This window comes from Nicotiana tomentosiformis, chromosome 10 (genome assembly GCF_000390325.3).
Source record: "Nicotiana tomentosiformis chromosome 10, ASM39032v3, whole genome shotgun sequence".
In the NCBI taxonomy this organism is placed as follows: Eukaryota; Viridiplantae; Streptophyta; class Magnoliopsida; order Solanales; family Solanaceae; genus Nicotiana; species Nicotiana tomentosiformis.
In genome coordinates, this window is record NC_090821.1 from 61,328,493 (window position 1) to 61,344,178 (window position 15,686).

Sequence of the window (15,686 nt, forward strand, 5' to 3'; positions counted from 1 at the left end):
CTTTCGCTCTCATAGTTTAGCAAAAGTTCTTGCAAATTATGCAAAAAAATCAGTGAAATGAAAAGGGTAAAGTTAATCTCACATCAGAGAAAATTAGAAGCAAAAACTAAGAGAGAGAAAATACATTTCAACTTTGTTTTTCTTCTCTTTTCTTTTTTCTTTTTTGTTGGATTGAATGAGTGGGTGTGGTTAAAATTGGTTGAAAATACCTAGACGAGGCTATATACAAAATTTGAGCAAGATTAGAAGTTATTAGACTGGTTTCAGGTAAAAAATCAGACCTGAAAACCCAATTGCGATATGTGTATATCACGTTGTATATCATATACATAAGTGTATATCATACACGGGTTTTTGGACGTCTATGTATATCACTTTGTATATCGTGTATACAACACAATTGTTTTACGGACGATCGTGTATATCACATTGTATATCTTGTATATAATACAAATATTTATGGATATACACAGATACACATGATATATATGAGATATCACTGATATACATAGAGATATACACAGGATGCAATAGGGGATATACATGTGGAGTCGTCTTGAACTTGAGTTTTCAATTTGAAATGTGTTATACAAAGAAGAAAAATAAAATTTTAATATATTTTTTTGATATACACATTATTATTATGTTATACATTGTGATATACAAATAATATAATTATTATTGTGTTATATATATTTGGATATACAGATAAAAAACTAAAAAAATAATTAAAAAATATTTGGGAGTTTTTTCGGATACTACTGAAGGAAATGAAACCTATTTTATGGGATGATGGTTGCTAATAGAGAAGAGAGAAGGTTTTAAATATTTTTTGCTATTTTTAAGAAAAATAATTTTGATGGGACTTATTTTTAGGATGGTGGTTGAACCATTAGAAAAGAGAGAATAACTTTAGGCTATCATATGCCAAATCCTAAAACGTTGGCTTTTTTATGCCAATTGTTGAACCTAGTTGTCATGCCATGCCAAATTTTCTTTTTTGGGGTTGTCTTTGTCAAACCTAATATAAGAGTAAAATATTGCCAATTTTTCTTATGTGTCATCGCCTGGTGTCATTTTCCCCTTTCCTTTGCTCTTTCAAGGATTGGGCCAGGCCCAAATCCAATCTTAGGTACAAAGAAGCTACGTAGGATCGGGGCAATTGCACAAATAGCCGCTTGGAGGACCATTATTTAAAGAATAGCCGAAGCTTACAATTTTTTTAAAGTTTACTCAAAGTCAAATTCAGACAAGACCGGCATGCTTTGGTGCTATGCAAATAGCCGCTTGGACGACCAGAAATTTGATTTTGCTATTTACGACGAAGAAGAAGAAGAAGAAGGAGGAGGAGAAGCGTACGAAGAACAATAGCGTAGGAGTGGAATTTTTCAACATTGGCTAAACTTAAAAAATTAAATAGTAATATAATTTAATAAAGGCTCTCAAGGCGAATATTACCTCGTACGATTCCTATTATAGGATAATATGTACAACTTTTATACTGACTACAATATCATGAATTTAAATTCATCTGATTTTTAAAAAGAGACTTAAATTCATCTGATTTTTAAAAAGAGACTTTTGAGTAATGATCTCTAATTAAATTTAGTGACTTAACTTTTAAGAAGGGTTTCGCTTAAAAGAACAAAATAGGAAATATCGTTGGAAGACACATTGTCCGATTTTTCCCAACGTGAGGCAGCTTTGGTTTTCAGCTCTTTGCAGTGGGGGTTGCTGCAATCATCAACAAGAACGTCACGCTTGTTGCAATAAAAAAGGGAGTGCCATAATATAGAGCACAATAGGGATTGAGGTAATTCTGAGGAAAAAACAAGAAACTAATGTGCACTAGAGGTTGAAGGGAACATTGCACCTAGTATCACTTGTTCAAACTTTCTGAAAGGTCAATTGTACATATCAACAAATCTTTTCCCCAAGGGGTGAACAAATGTATGTTTAAGTTAGTAGAAAGCAATACTATAAATTAGTCAGAACAACATTAAGATTTCCTCCCATGCAACATAATGCTTTACAGAGTCGGCTTGAGTTTTCTGATAGGCGATGAAGTCGTGGAGTTCAACCTTCGAGCATTGTCTTTGCAGCATCAACCAGTGCAGGGCGAAGATCATTAGAAGCTCGACCAAGCACAGTGTAGCCTTCTTTGTCCTCGGCGTCGACATTTGCTCCATGTCGTATGAGGAGCATAGCTACCTGTCAAGTAAAAATAATTACCATGTGCATTATTGTTTGTTACGTCGTAATGTCATAATAATTCTAAAGATGTATTGATCCTTAAGAGTGTTCTCTACAACCAAATTTTTTTTCAATAATTGCAGACACCACAATGATTCAACCTTAGTACCAAATGTATTCAAGAGAGCATCAGCAATGAACTCTTCAGCTCATATAAATTTGATTTAGGTAGAATACTAACATTGAGGAAATTCAAGGTACACTTAAGCAGAATCTTAAGGCTCGGAAATTTAGTAGTGCTAGGTTTGAGAGGCACGCATCACTAATTCTACAACAAAGATGTGTGTTTATTTACAAGAGCGGTGTTCTGGCCAGTTAGCAGAACCTCAGACCTATCCACGGGATACCTACTGCCTCCCACCAACACAAATACCGGGTAACTCCGCCCACTAAGGTTTAGGCAAATGAAAGAAATCACATTTTTTTTCTCGGATTTGAACCATGGTCTCGCAGGGATCTTCAACGTCATTAATCACTAGGTCATACCCTTCGATATACATTTGATGTATTTTTAGTGAGCTTTTCAGAGGAATGCATCATAGGTGAGTAAACCCAGAGTTCCGTACCAAGTTTCTGAGGGAAACAACTTTGTCCAAATATAAGTTGGTTTCCGCGGTTTGACCGAACAAACAAAGGGGAGAAAGATTGAACTGTTATTTCTTTCCCAAATGGGGTAGTGGGTAGGAGTAGTAGAATAACAAGAAAGGAGTTGCAAAAGAAGAAGGCTCATTCCTCAAACCAAATAAAAAGGTGTAATAACTTAAAAAAGGGCAGCATGAGATATCTGATACTTTGACATGCTTAATTATATAGTATTAAGAATAAAAAAGATCTACGCACTGTTCACTTGTCAGATATTTATGACCCTTTTGCTATATAGCTCATGAACAAGATTAAAGACTTAAGTTAAGCAACAATAATATTTTCATCCAAGTTGATGGAAATAACTTCTGCAGAATCACCTCTTTATTGCCGCATACAACAGCAGTCATCAAGGGCGTTTCGCCTGCCTTGTCAACTTCATCAATTTCAGCGCCTTCCTCAATTAATAGTTCGCACAGCTCAGAGTTCCCCGTGCTAGCTGCACGATGCAATGGGGTGCATCCTACCTACATCACATGTTAATAAAACCAATAGCAAGAAGTTACGAACACCCTAACCTTCAAATATATTGAAACCATAATAAGCTTTCCAAGAAGATGATTAGTCCCAAGCATAAGATTACAAGCCTTGTCTTTCGCATTGATCTTAGCACCGTGTGAAATCAAAAGTTCAGCAATTTTCACTCGACCCTTGCTAGCGGCATAGTGAAGGGCAGTGCGGCCACCATCATTTTTCAGATTTACATCAGCACCTATTTACAAATATATTCACATTTACTATCACAAATACATGGCTCAACCACTGAACTGGATTCATTGAAACTGTCTAAACAATGCTGACAAAAGCAGGTACACTTTCACAGGTCACCCTCCCAGTGGGACAGCACCAGGATCCTCACAGGATACACGGGATTAAAGGTTACAAATAGCATATAGCTGAGATAAGGATAACATTGTTTCATCTTAGAAAACTGCCCCTGCAACAAATTTCGTGAGAACAGGGAATCCTACCTTTGATGTTGGAGAAATAGCAAAATACAAATTGGTAGGTGGATTAGCGCAAAAGATTACAGTGCAATTTCTGCCGTGATTCATTTGATTTCATTAGATGGCCGACCCAAGTGATTTGATATCAAGTAGGCAAAATGCAAAAGTTTCGTATATAAGTTAACACTCAACAAGGTGAAAAAAAAAGAGTTAACACTCAACAAATTCAACCATGCTCTCTTTTTAAATGTACATCCATCTATTTTCAGGTTTAGCACATCCATTCAATTTCTTCTACTCCTTAATATCAACGGTTCAATCGACTTACTGGACATGAATTCATTAAAATAAGCTCCAAAAAACTGAAAACCCTATAGAATTCCTTTATATTATATGTATAGAAATCTTTCTGATCTTATATTTTCATTTTTAAAATTTTCCAGTTTTGTAAAGATATATCCTTTATATGACATAGATAAGGTGTTAACATTCATACAGCACAGCAAATTGTTATACTGCTCACCTCTGCTGAGCAGAATCTCCACAATTTCCACATTACCACTGCTTGTTGCAGAGTGCAATGGCACCCAACCTTCTTCATCACCACTATTTATACCACTCGCTGAGGGATCAGCAGCCGCAAGAATCTTCACCACCTAATATACATCACCAAAATTACCCAAATTTCACAAACTTATTACTTCAACCCCTAGCTTCAAAACTGTAAACACCACATTTAGGGATTACATAAAAATTATACTCTGTGTGTCCAAATCTGTCCTGGAGAATCAAACAAACATAATATTTTTTGCTATGATGATTCAAATGTCGGGTAGATTTTGAACTTTAAAAAAATGTGATTTACACTAGTCCCCCTTTTACCCAAATATTTTAACACTTTTCCCCTTATTATAGGAAGTCAATTAGAGTAACTTCCAGAACTCAATATGACAGGACTAGTTTTTTCTTAAATTAAAACTCAGATGTTTGTAAACTACAATAGAGTACAATAAGTTACAATTCCTGTATCAATATGGTAATATGATACATCATAAACCCAATTGATTAGTTGACTTATTTAAAGAAAAAAAGGATACGTTTCATACTATTGGTTAAACTTCACTTAATTTGAATGAGACAATTATCATACTCCATCTGTCCAATTTTATGTGGCAAATTTTCCTTTTTCGATTGGGATGACACTTTTCTATGAAACAATTTAAGTTTAAACCCCTCATTTTACTTTAATTCTCTTTACAATGGCAGAGCCACATAGCTCCGCCTGACACCCCTTCATCGAAAAATTATATATATATATATATATATATATATATATATATATATATATATAAAATATGTGGTGAATCCCTCGTAAATTTACTTTTTTATACTTTGACATCCCTTAATGAAAATCGTAGCTCCTCTACTGTCTCTATACCTTGTTTTAAAGATAAATATCAAAAAGTCTTTCTTTCTTAAAATTAGTGTCCAGTCACAATCCTACATAAATTGGGACGGAGGGAGTTAATTAGTGTGAGAGTGAAAGAACCTGGGCGTGGGCAGAAGAGACGGCAACGTGAAGGAGAGAACGGGCATCTTCATTACGGAGAGATAGGGCTTTAAGGAGCTGTTCTTCGGTAAGTGATTCGAAGAGCGATGAATCGCCAGATTCAGCTGCTTTGAACAAGTCTTTGTCCTTTATTTGAGCTGACAGTTTTTCCGAATCCATTGTTCCCCGGAATCTGTACGGGCAGTCGATTCTTAGTAGGGTTTTAGCTGGCGACGGTGGGGTTTGAGACTAAGACACTGCAGAATTTGCCGATGTGTAGTTTTGAGATGAAATGGAGGGTAATATTGGAATTATACCCCTACCTTTTTTTTTCACCACAGAAGCCAAAATGATTACAAACGATTATCTTTTTTACAAAATATTAGTAGTGTGTTTTATGAGAATTGTATATATTTTTAATCGCTCATAAAAATAATAGTTGATATATATATATATATATATATATAAATAGTTTTGACTGACCGAACAGTTTTGTATTTTATTTATGTTTATTTTATACCCTATCATAATTTTTTAATGGAGCATGTTATCATATCTATATTATATTAAAAGTACAAAGGCCTTTAGCGAAATGTCGTTCGTCTTTTTTACCCTTTAAAATTAAAATTTGACTAGACAAAATAGTCATTTTCAAACTTAAATTTTCACTTATTAAATTTTATAGGAATTACAGGCCAACTCGTCGTGATAAAAGTAATTGTTTTACTTGTTTGTTCAATATTAAGGCATAAAAATAACAAAAAATTTCATAAGATATTCTTACAAAACTTAAGTACTTTCATTGGGTTGGATTTGGGATCAACATATATACTTTTAGAAAGTTATATATTTTAATTTTATTAGAACTCAAAGATATTGTTTAATATAATACTTATGTGAGTTTTTGAAAATTATTTACTTATTGATGTGGGGAACACGCGCAACGCGCGTACCCTAAGACTAGTTATTATAAAAGTGGGAAACTTATAAGTTAAAAGTTAAATTACCAAATTGCCCTTCTAAATTACCTAAAAATAAATTTTAAGACACACATAAAAATAAAAAGAAGCTAATATATTTAAAGTGTCCTTTCTTAAAAAGTTGTGTCCATTCAATTTACGGAAGGAGTCTGCCCTATTGTGATCGAATGTTTACGGCCATAATCAAATTTTAATTAAAAAAATAAAAAAATATTAATTTATAATTTGGAAAAACTAATTATGGGAAGCCCAAAACTCAAAAATTAAATTACTTAAATACTCTTTAAATAATTTAAACTATTTAAATAAAAATACCAATTTATTTGAAGGATGCAATTCTTTATGTGAGTATTAGTTACTAATGTTTAACTGTTGCTGCCTTTTAAATAAAAAAGTGAAACAGTTGGCTTTAAAGCTAATGAGAGATGGAGGAAACAAATATCAAATCAAACTCTTTACATTGCCTAATAAGCTTTATCAATGATGGTAAATTTACTTTCGTTTCTATACTTGTTTAAGTATAAAGATACGGTAATCTCCTCTATTACTCCTTTGAGTTTGTTTTTCTTTCGATTATTTAATTGATAATTAATTATTTATAGAAAAAATTGTTGTTAGTAGGAGTATTATTTATTTATTTTCATGTACTATTACTTTTTACATCACATTGCTGCAAATATAGTCCATTTTCCCTAATTTTTTTAAACCTTAGTATTACTTATTTTACTTCAGATATTGGTGATAACTAGAATTCTTTTTCCCTCTACAATAGCAATATCTAATAATCTGATAAAAGCACTTGACAAATACATTAAAAGTCTTCACGCAAATCCAAATGAAGTAGGTGCTGGGAATTAAGCCCTATTAAAGCTCTAGATATCAATTATCCAGGCTTAATATTTGAAATAACCATGAATAATTATTGCTCCCTCTGTTTTAAAAAGATTGAGTAAAATAATCTTTTTGAAACGGAGGGAGCATAACTTTCTCTATTATTATGGCTTCAAAGAGAAACAAACATAGATTAGTAATATCAAAGAAAAATAATTTTTATTATCCAAGAAATGCTACTAATGACAAGCAACTCATATCAGACATAAACTATCCTTCAATCTCTATACAAAAACTTAAGCAAAATCAAAGGTTTGTAAAGGTCCAAAGAGTTGTCACTAATATTGGTAATTCTCCAAATTCCACGTATTGGTCCACCTTGTTTGATGGGAAGAAAGTACCTCAAAGTTACAAAATTGGAATTTTAAAGGTGGTCACATGGATCTCATAAAGCGAGATATATGGTATTTGCAATGAGCATTAAATAGTTTACAATTTGTATTTTGTTGAGGGAGGAGATATCATTGTAACTTGTAAGATATTCTGATCCCTAGCTAATTTACAAATTGAACAAAATAATGTCAATTTTCACTTCGAATGGTGTTCCTCTAAACTCTTGATATTTTCTAGCTTTTGCTATTTATGAAGCTATGAAGCATAATCTTTATTTTCATGCACTTCTCTCTTTTTCAATGAAGATAAATACTCCTCCCGTCTAATTTTCGCTTTAGCTCTTTTAATGTCTGTCACACCCCTTTTTCTATCCCAAAAAGATAATGTGTATTATGAATTGTGGGTTAAAGAGTTTTTCCAATTAAAGTGACAAATTTGAGTAGGAATTATTTTTATTTATAGAGTCACCACTTGGAATTGATTTTTGGTGTTCCAAGTCACCTTTTATTTGAATCCCTAGTCAAAGGAAGGTTTGACTCATTTATTATTGGTCTGCGAAAATAAAGTCCGGATAAGTAATTCTGTTGACCGGGGAGAAGGTGTAAGGCATTCCTCAATTCCCGTGGTTCTAGCACGGTCGCTTTATTGACTACAACTTGGCTTGAATTAATTTTAGATAAACTGTGATTTATTGGTTTCTATGTTTTATCTATCCGCTTTTAATATTTATGGAATTTGTTTGAACAAGTCGCGATGTCGCGCGCTCGTTTATTTTTGTACATATTGCGAACCGCATCACGAGAACCGTACTCATAGCCTGATTTATTTACGCGCCTAAAGCAAACTACGATGTTCTTCCTCATAGCTCACACAAGCAAAAGTCATCTGTAAAACATAAGCCAATGGGAAATGAAGTTATTTATCAAGTTAACCCATTGTTTTTCCACTTTTGGACTTCCTAATTAAAATAATACATTTTATGCAACATGTTTATGCACTTCTGTCTCTCACGCACTTGAATTGTTAAGGGGGAAGATAACAAATCTGCAAATATATATCTAATTTATTATAGTGAGAATGATATGATACAGTATGACAACTAGAACTACGAAAGCATTTCAAATTGGCGTGTGGTTGCAGTTAAGCGGGAATTTTAACCACGTACAAACTTGTAACAATATCGATAGGCACATTTACACAAGATCTACTTTAGTGGCCAGCCATAGAAATCTGATCAATCCCTCTTAACAACTCAACATCAATGATCCAATAACACCAAAACAATTGATAAACAAGATAAAATCACACGTGAAAGCATGCTAACAGAGAATATGGGATCCATCAACAACATTCATCAAGCTATTATAATAAGATGAGATAAGAACAAAAAAGAACCTTTTTATAGATGCGTCTGAGCTTCGATTCCTTGACAACTTTTGAAGCTCAAATACCAACAAAACTGCGTACAAGACCTCAACAGAAACTCGACCAAATCGTCGAAAACTCGAAGCCGACTTAGGAAACTCACTAAACTCCGGTGACTTTACACGACTGAAATGGAGCTTAAACTGCAGCTCTTTCAGTGATGTAAGAAGCTGATTTTTGGACTGCTTTAGTGGAGGTTTTGTTACATTTTTTGGACTGTTTTGGGGACTGTTCACGAGGGAAAAGAACTGGCCGGAGATGGTAAAAATCCGGCGAAATACCGGCGATAGTGAGCTAGCAGAGAACGATTTTTTATGGCTTCGAACAGACTGGTTTTTAGGAGTGGAATAGAGCTTAACTAATGAGATGCTCTAATGGCTGCTTTGTGTACTACTTTGGAGCCACGTTAATGGAGTAATGAAAAGAGACCTGTGAACTTCATTTTTTGTGAGCTTTTGCTGAACTCCATTTTCGTGTGTTCAACCAGCTCCCTTTTTTCTCGTTTCTTTCTGTTCTCTTTTCTATTTGTGTGAGTGTGGCTGTTTTTTTTTAGTGTGTGAAAGATCTCATGACTCAAAGGATCTCTTGGGGAAATTTAGGAAATTGGGGTGCTTCCTTTTCTTTTTGAAGACAGCAACGACTCCCCTTTCTTTTTTGGTTCCTCTCCTTTTTTGTGTGTTGTGTGTGTGTTTTATAACTGAAAATGGGGTATGGGGTTTGTGATAGGAGACAAGCATGGGGGACAAAGAGTGGGGAACAATGGAGAGAGTAGGGAGCAAAGTGTGGGGGGACAAGCATGAGGGACAAATGAAAGTGGAGTGGGGACATGCCTGGGAAGATGGGAGCGGGAAATATTCAAGCACGGTAAAAAATTAGGTGCTCACAGCATGCCCCTCTTTGCTTGAAAATATTAAAAGTTTTCAGGCAAAGATAAAGTGAGCCGTGTGACTAAATTTTGACCATATCGTTACTCAAAAGAGGAAGAAAAATAAAAGAAAAGGGTGCAATCGAGTCCTGGTTTTGGACTGCCTACATATCCCGGGTTATAAGAGAATCAGGTCGCGTATAGTTCAAGGATAGTGATGGAATGATGAGTTGGAGTGTCGAGTGAGGTTCCGTCGAGGCTCCGGTCCGTGGTCTTGCTATTACATCAAAATTGAAAGAGACTAAACAAGCCTATCAACTATGAGTTACAAGATTCCTATCTATAAGTCTTTTGAAGCTTGATCTTGAATCTTGACTGGTTGTTCATGCAAACTCTGATCTGAACCTTGATGCTTGCTAGTTGTAAATACTAGTTCATTCTTCTACGACTTCTTCTGAGCAAAACGGGAAATGTGAAGCTCGTAACTTCAGTCATGTCTTGAATAGTCCGTATCCTTTCCATCTGCTTCTGCATTTGGATTCACTTTCTTTTCCTTTTCTTTTCTTTATTTTGGATTGAGACTTTTCTTTTGTTCATCTCGAACACTGTGCCTCGAGGTAAAACCTGCTCAGGCATCATAACAAACAAACGAACGAAATTTTTCTGCCCCAGTTTTCACTAGGAAAATTTCATGAATTATTGTAACAAAATTCTAAATTACTTGTTTATTGAAAGCAAATAAAAGGGAATAGTGTATCCTGAAAAGGTCATGATCCCAAAAGAATATCTCAACTAAGTATTGGTGTACCTTATGTTGGGAAAATGTGGCAAGGTAATGGGATACCCTATATTGGCAATGATATCAGGGAGTGGTGTACCATGCATTTAAGCTCAAATCAACTAAGGAATGAAGTATCCTATGTTGGATAACACAGCTAGGGATTGGTCTAGCCTATACTGGTAAGGATATCGGGGATTGGTGTACCCTATACTGAAAAGAAAATATAACCAGGGGTTGGTGCCCTGTATTACTGAAAAGCAAATGTAACCAGGGATTGGTGCCCTGTAGAACTGAGAAGGAAATGTAACCAGGGATTGGCGCCCTGTATTACTGAAAAGCAAATGTAACCAGGGGTTGGCGCCCTGTATTACTAAAAAGAAAAATATAACCAGGGGTTGGCGCCCTGTATTACTGAAAAGGAAATGTAACCAAGGGTTGATGCCCTATATTACTGGAAAAAAGAATGTTGAATCCCCTTGGCGAAAAAGTTCTACCTGGGTAAAACTATGAAAAACAAGACTCGACAAAGAGTACTTCTACCCAGATTAAACCAAATTATGCAAACATGGGCGAAGAGTACTTCTACCCGGAACTATGAACTGGATCCCCCTAGGCGAAAAGGTTCTACCTGGGTTAAGCTACGAAAATAACCTGAGCGAAGAGTACTTCTACCCGGAACTATGAGCTGGATCCCTCTAGGCGAAATGGTTCTACCTGAGTTAAGCTACGTAAAACATCCTGAGCGAAGAGTACTTCTTCCCGGAACTATGAGCTGGATCCCCCTAGGCGAAAAAGTTCTACCTGAGTTAAGCTACGTAAAACATCCTGAGCGAAGAGTACTTCTACCCGGAACTATGAGCTGGATCCCTCTAGGCGAAATGGTTCTACCTGAGTTAAGCTACGTAAAACATCCTGAGCGAAGAGTACTTCTACCCGGAACTATGAGCTGGATCCCTCTAGGCGAAAAAGGTTCTACCTGGGTTAAACTACGTAAAACATCCTGAGCGAAGAGTACTTCTACCCGGAACTATGAACTGGATCCCCCTAGGCGAAAAAGTTCTACCTGAGTTAAGCTACATAAAACATCCTGAGCGAAGAGTACTTCTACCCGGAACTATGAACTGGATCCCCCTAGGCGAAAAGGTTCTACCTGGGTTAAGCTACGAAAATAACCTGAGCGAAGGGTACTTCTACCCGGAACTATGAGCTGGATCCCTCTAGGAGAAATGGTTCTACCTGAGTTAAGCTACGAAAAGTAACCTGAGCGAAAAGTACTTCTACCCGGAACTATGAGCTGGATCGCCCTAGGCGAAATGGTTCTACCTGGGTTAAGCTACAAAAATGAGAGGTATGAACAGTAGTGATGCATGCTGCAAATAAAGGAAAGTGGAGATTTTGACGAAACCTACCTTTGGTGACATTCGTCCTTTAGGAATCGCCATTCTGCACTGCTTTGATCCTGCTTCAAACAAAGAAAGATTCGTGAGTTTTTAAAGTGGTGGTCGGTTTGTGGCCTTGATGCCCTTAGTAGTTTGAATGCACCCCTCCACTATCGAAGAACTGATTTTGTCAGTGTGATACCGAGGTTTCCGAATACTCTGTATCACTTTCTAGAGACATTGTCTTTCTGACGTTTCCTCTGGCTGTTTCATACCCGGATGTCCATAGTACCGCTAATCCTTGTCCCTAAGGCAAGGCAATTTTCCTTTAAAATCAAACTTAGTTGTCTTTCACCTAGAACCAATTTCTGTCTGTAGTGCTCATCAACTTTTCCCATGAAGTGGGTCTTGCTTAGGCGGCCTTTTCAGTTTCTTTGAGACACTTTGTTCATCTTATCTAAAGAGATCACATATGGATTCCTGCGTTGGTCAATGCCGTATATGCTCCAAATTATGCTCGGTATTACGGGGAAACTGTAGCCATTTTTGCAGCCATTTTTGCTTTGCTTTTGATGCAAGATTAGACCGGAAGGGAATCTAGGAAAAATTATGGAAAAGAATAGAAGAGCAATTGAAAATGAAAAAGGAATTGTGTCTAAATAAAAGGTGTCCCTTTCGGGGAGAGAAATAAGGAGACTTATCTGGAGATATGTGCCGACTTCAATGAATCATGACATGCATTTTGGACTGGACGCCTGATCTGTCCGAGCTGTCTAATTCTCAAAATACGTCGCAAATGTTCATCTTGAAACTGTCTTAGTCGTGCTCATGTCGGAGCATGGAAGACCCTCATTCGGCTAGTAGCGCCCTTTGCGGGTTTTCACTAGCTGACCTCTCTCATTTCTCTAATCACTGGCGCCTTACAGTGCCCATACGGGTTTTCACCGATAAGACTCTCTCATTTCTTCTTCTTTTTTTTTTTTACTAAGATACGACACGCGGGAAGGTTGGCTGACGCCCCTGGCATGGGGACTTCAAGTATTCTCAAAGATCGATCAGAAGTTCTTAACAGGAAAAGGTGAAAGGAACCTTGAACTGAATTACAACCTTTGGAACTGTTTCTACAGGAAAAAACTGTAAGATAAAAACAAACTTCTGCCCCAGTTTTAGAATATTGGGAATATGGATTTTTGTTGCAATGGGACCGAACCCAGGGTAAGGCTGCCTACGTATCCTTTCGGAATTAGGTCGGACGTAGTTCAATAAACTCAAAAAAAAATTTTTTTTTTTTTTTTGCAAGTACACATGTTCCAAAAAGTGGAAAACAAGGAAGAAGAAAAATACAGCTTAAAAGGGGTAACAAAAGGGTGACACTTGCTTGGAATAGCGAGCAATGGTAGCCTTCGTCATCTCGATTTAAGAAAATCATGCGCGAAATTTCACAGTGGGTATATATCAGACATAATATCTTTTGACTGCATCTGCATTAATAGTCATGTCTGGTACCCGTCCTTCTTCATCTACCAAGTGCAAGGCCCCTTTTGGTAACACTTTCTTGATGATGTAGGGTCCTTTCCAGTTTGGGGCGAACTTTCCTTTAGCTTCTACCTGGTGTGGAAGAACGCATTTCAGAACGAGTTGGCCTACCTCGAAGTACCTTGGACGCACTTTCTTGTTGTAAGCGCGTGCCATTCTTTGCTGGTATAACTGGCCAAAGCACACTGCTGCTAGCCGTTTCTCATCAATCAACATTAGTTGTTCTAATCGGGTCTTTACCCATTCTGCATCTTCAATCTCTGACTCCACAATGATCCGAAGAGAGGGAATTTCGACTTCAGCCGGTATTACAGCTTCTGTCCCATATACCAACAGATAAGGAGTTGCACCAACAGATGTGCGAACAGTCGTGCGGTATCCCAGAAGAGCAAAAGGCAACTTTTCATGCCATTGTCTCGAGCCTTGGATCATTTTCCTAAGAATCTTCTTGATGTTCTTGTTCGCCGCTTCAACGGCTCCATTGGCTTTTGGCCGGTAAGGGGTAGAATGGCGATGCATAATTTTAAATTGCTCGCATACCTCCTTCATCAAATTACTATTGAGATTGGCTGCATTGTCAGTGATAATGGTATTTGGGATACCAAAGCGACAGATGATGTTGGAATGAACAAAGTCTACCACTACTTTCTTGGTGACTGCTTTGAAAGTGACGGCTTCCACCCACTTGGTGAAGTAATCAATTGCAACCAAAATGAATCTATGCCCATTTGAAGCCTTTGGCTCAATTGGCCCAATAACATCCATTCCCCAAGCAACGAAAGGCCAAGGAGAGGACATGGGATGCAACTCTGAAGGTGGCGAGTGAATCAGGTCACCATGAATCTGGCATTGGTGACACTTGCGAACAAAACTGAAGCAATCTCGCTCCATTGTAAGCCAATAATACCCTGCCCGCAGAATCTTCTTCGCCAGAATATATCCATTCATGTGAGGTCTGCATACCCCCGAATGCACTTCACTCATGATCCACTTAGCTTCTGTTGCATCTACGCATCTCAACAAGTTCAAATCTGGGGTCCTTTTGTACAAAATTTTCCCATTCAGGAAGAAACCGCTGGCGAGCCTCCTTATAGTTCTTTTTTGATCTCCCTTGGCGTGCTCTAGGTATTCTCTCATTTTCAGGAATCATTTTATGTCATGATACCATGGTTCACCATCTGGTTCTGTCTCAATTGTATTGCAGTAACCGTGTTGATTCCGAACTTGGATTTCTAGTGGATCGATATGGGTGTTTCCCGGATAAGGGAGCATCGAGGCTAAAGTAGCCAAAGCATCGACTAGCTCATTGTGAAACCTAGGAATGAACCTGAACTCGATAGATTTGAATCTTTTGCTCAAATCTTGTACACATTGTCTGTATAGAATAAGCTTGATGTCTCGAGTCTCCCATTCACCTTGGGCTTACCGGATAAGCAAGTTAGAATCTCCCATAACCAATAGTTCATGCACATCCAGATCGAGGGCCATTTTCAAACCCATGATACATGCTTCGTATTCTGCCGTATTATTGGTACAGAAGAATCGAAGCCGGGATGTTGCAGGGTAATATTGTCCAATAGGTGAGATGAGGATTGCCCTGATCCCAACTCCTTTGATATTGACAGCTCCATCAAAATACATTTTCCATAGAGGGTTGTCGTCTGGAACTACTTCCTCTATTGAGTTGACCTCTTCGTCTGGAAAGTATGTGGTAAGTGGCTTGTACTCATCATCAACTGGATTCTCTGCCAAATGATCGGCCAAATCCTGTGCTTTCATCGCAGTGCGAGTGACATGGACGATGTCGAACTCTATGAGCAGGATTTGCCATTTTGCGAGCCTACCGGTGGGCATTGGCTTTTGGAAAATATACTTCAGAGGATCCATTCTGGATATGAGGTAAGTAGTATAGGCCAAAAGATAATGTCTCAACTTCTGAGCGACCCAAGTCAAAGCACAACATGTCCTTTCTAAAAGGGTGTACTTAACCTCATAATTTGTGAACTTCTTGCTCAAATAATATATTGCTTGTTCCTTTTTGCCTGTCGCATCATGTTGCCCCAGAACGCATCCAAAAGAATTATCCATCACCGATAGATATAAAA

General features: G+C 37.1%; 1 protein-coding gene across 1 annotated transcript; it reads right to left on the bottom strand.

Annotated features, from left to right (window-relative positions):
* Positions 1 to 1,855: 1,855 nt before the first annotated feature.
* LOC104111105 (uncharacterized) lies at positions 1,856 to 5,658 on the bottom strand. The gene is made up of 5 exons (XM_009620711.4): positions 5,392 to 5,658; positions 4,366 to 4,498; positions 3,483 to 3,607; positions 3,216 to 3,362; positions 1,856 to 2,211 (listed from the first exon to the last, which is right to left on the bottom strand). The coding sequence occupies exons 1-5, from the start codon at positions 5,569 to 5,571 to the stop codon at positions 2,077 to 2,079; spliced, it is 720 nt and encodes a 239-aa protein (XP_009619006.1). The 5' UTR covers positions 5,572 to 5,658; the 3' UTR covers positions 1,856 to 2,076.
* Between the last annotated feature and the right edge of the window lie 10,028 nt (positions 5,659 to 15,686).

What these genes read in the sequence shown, in the direction of transcription:
- LOC104111105 (XM_009620711.4), bottom strand. Translation starts at nt 5,571, where the DNA reads ATGGATTCGGAAAAACTGTCAGCTCAAATAAAGGACAAAGACTTGTTC. An exon ending in TCTCTTCTGCCCACGCCCAG is followed by an intron (nt 4,499 to 5,391) that starts GTTCTTTCACTC and finishes GATGTATATTAG; the next exon opens with GTGGTGAAGATTCTTGCGGC. An exon ending in AGATCAATGCGAAAGACAAG is followed by an intron (nt 3,363 to 3,482) that starts GCTTGTAATCTT and finishes CATGTGATGTAG; the next exon opens with GTAGGATGCACCCCATTGCA.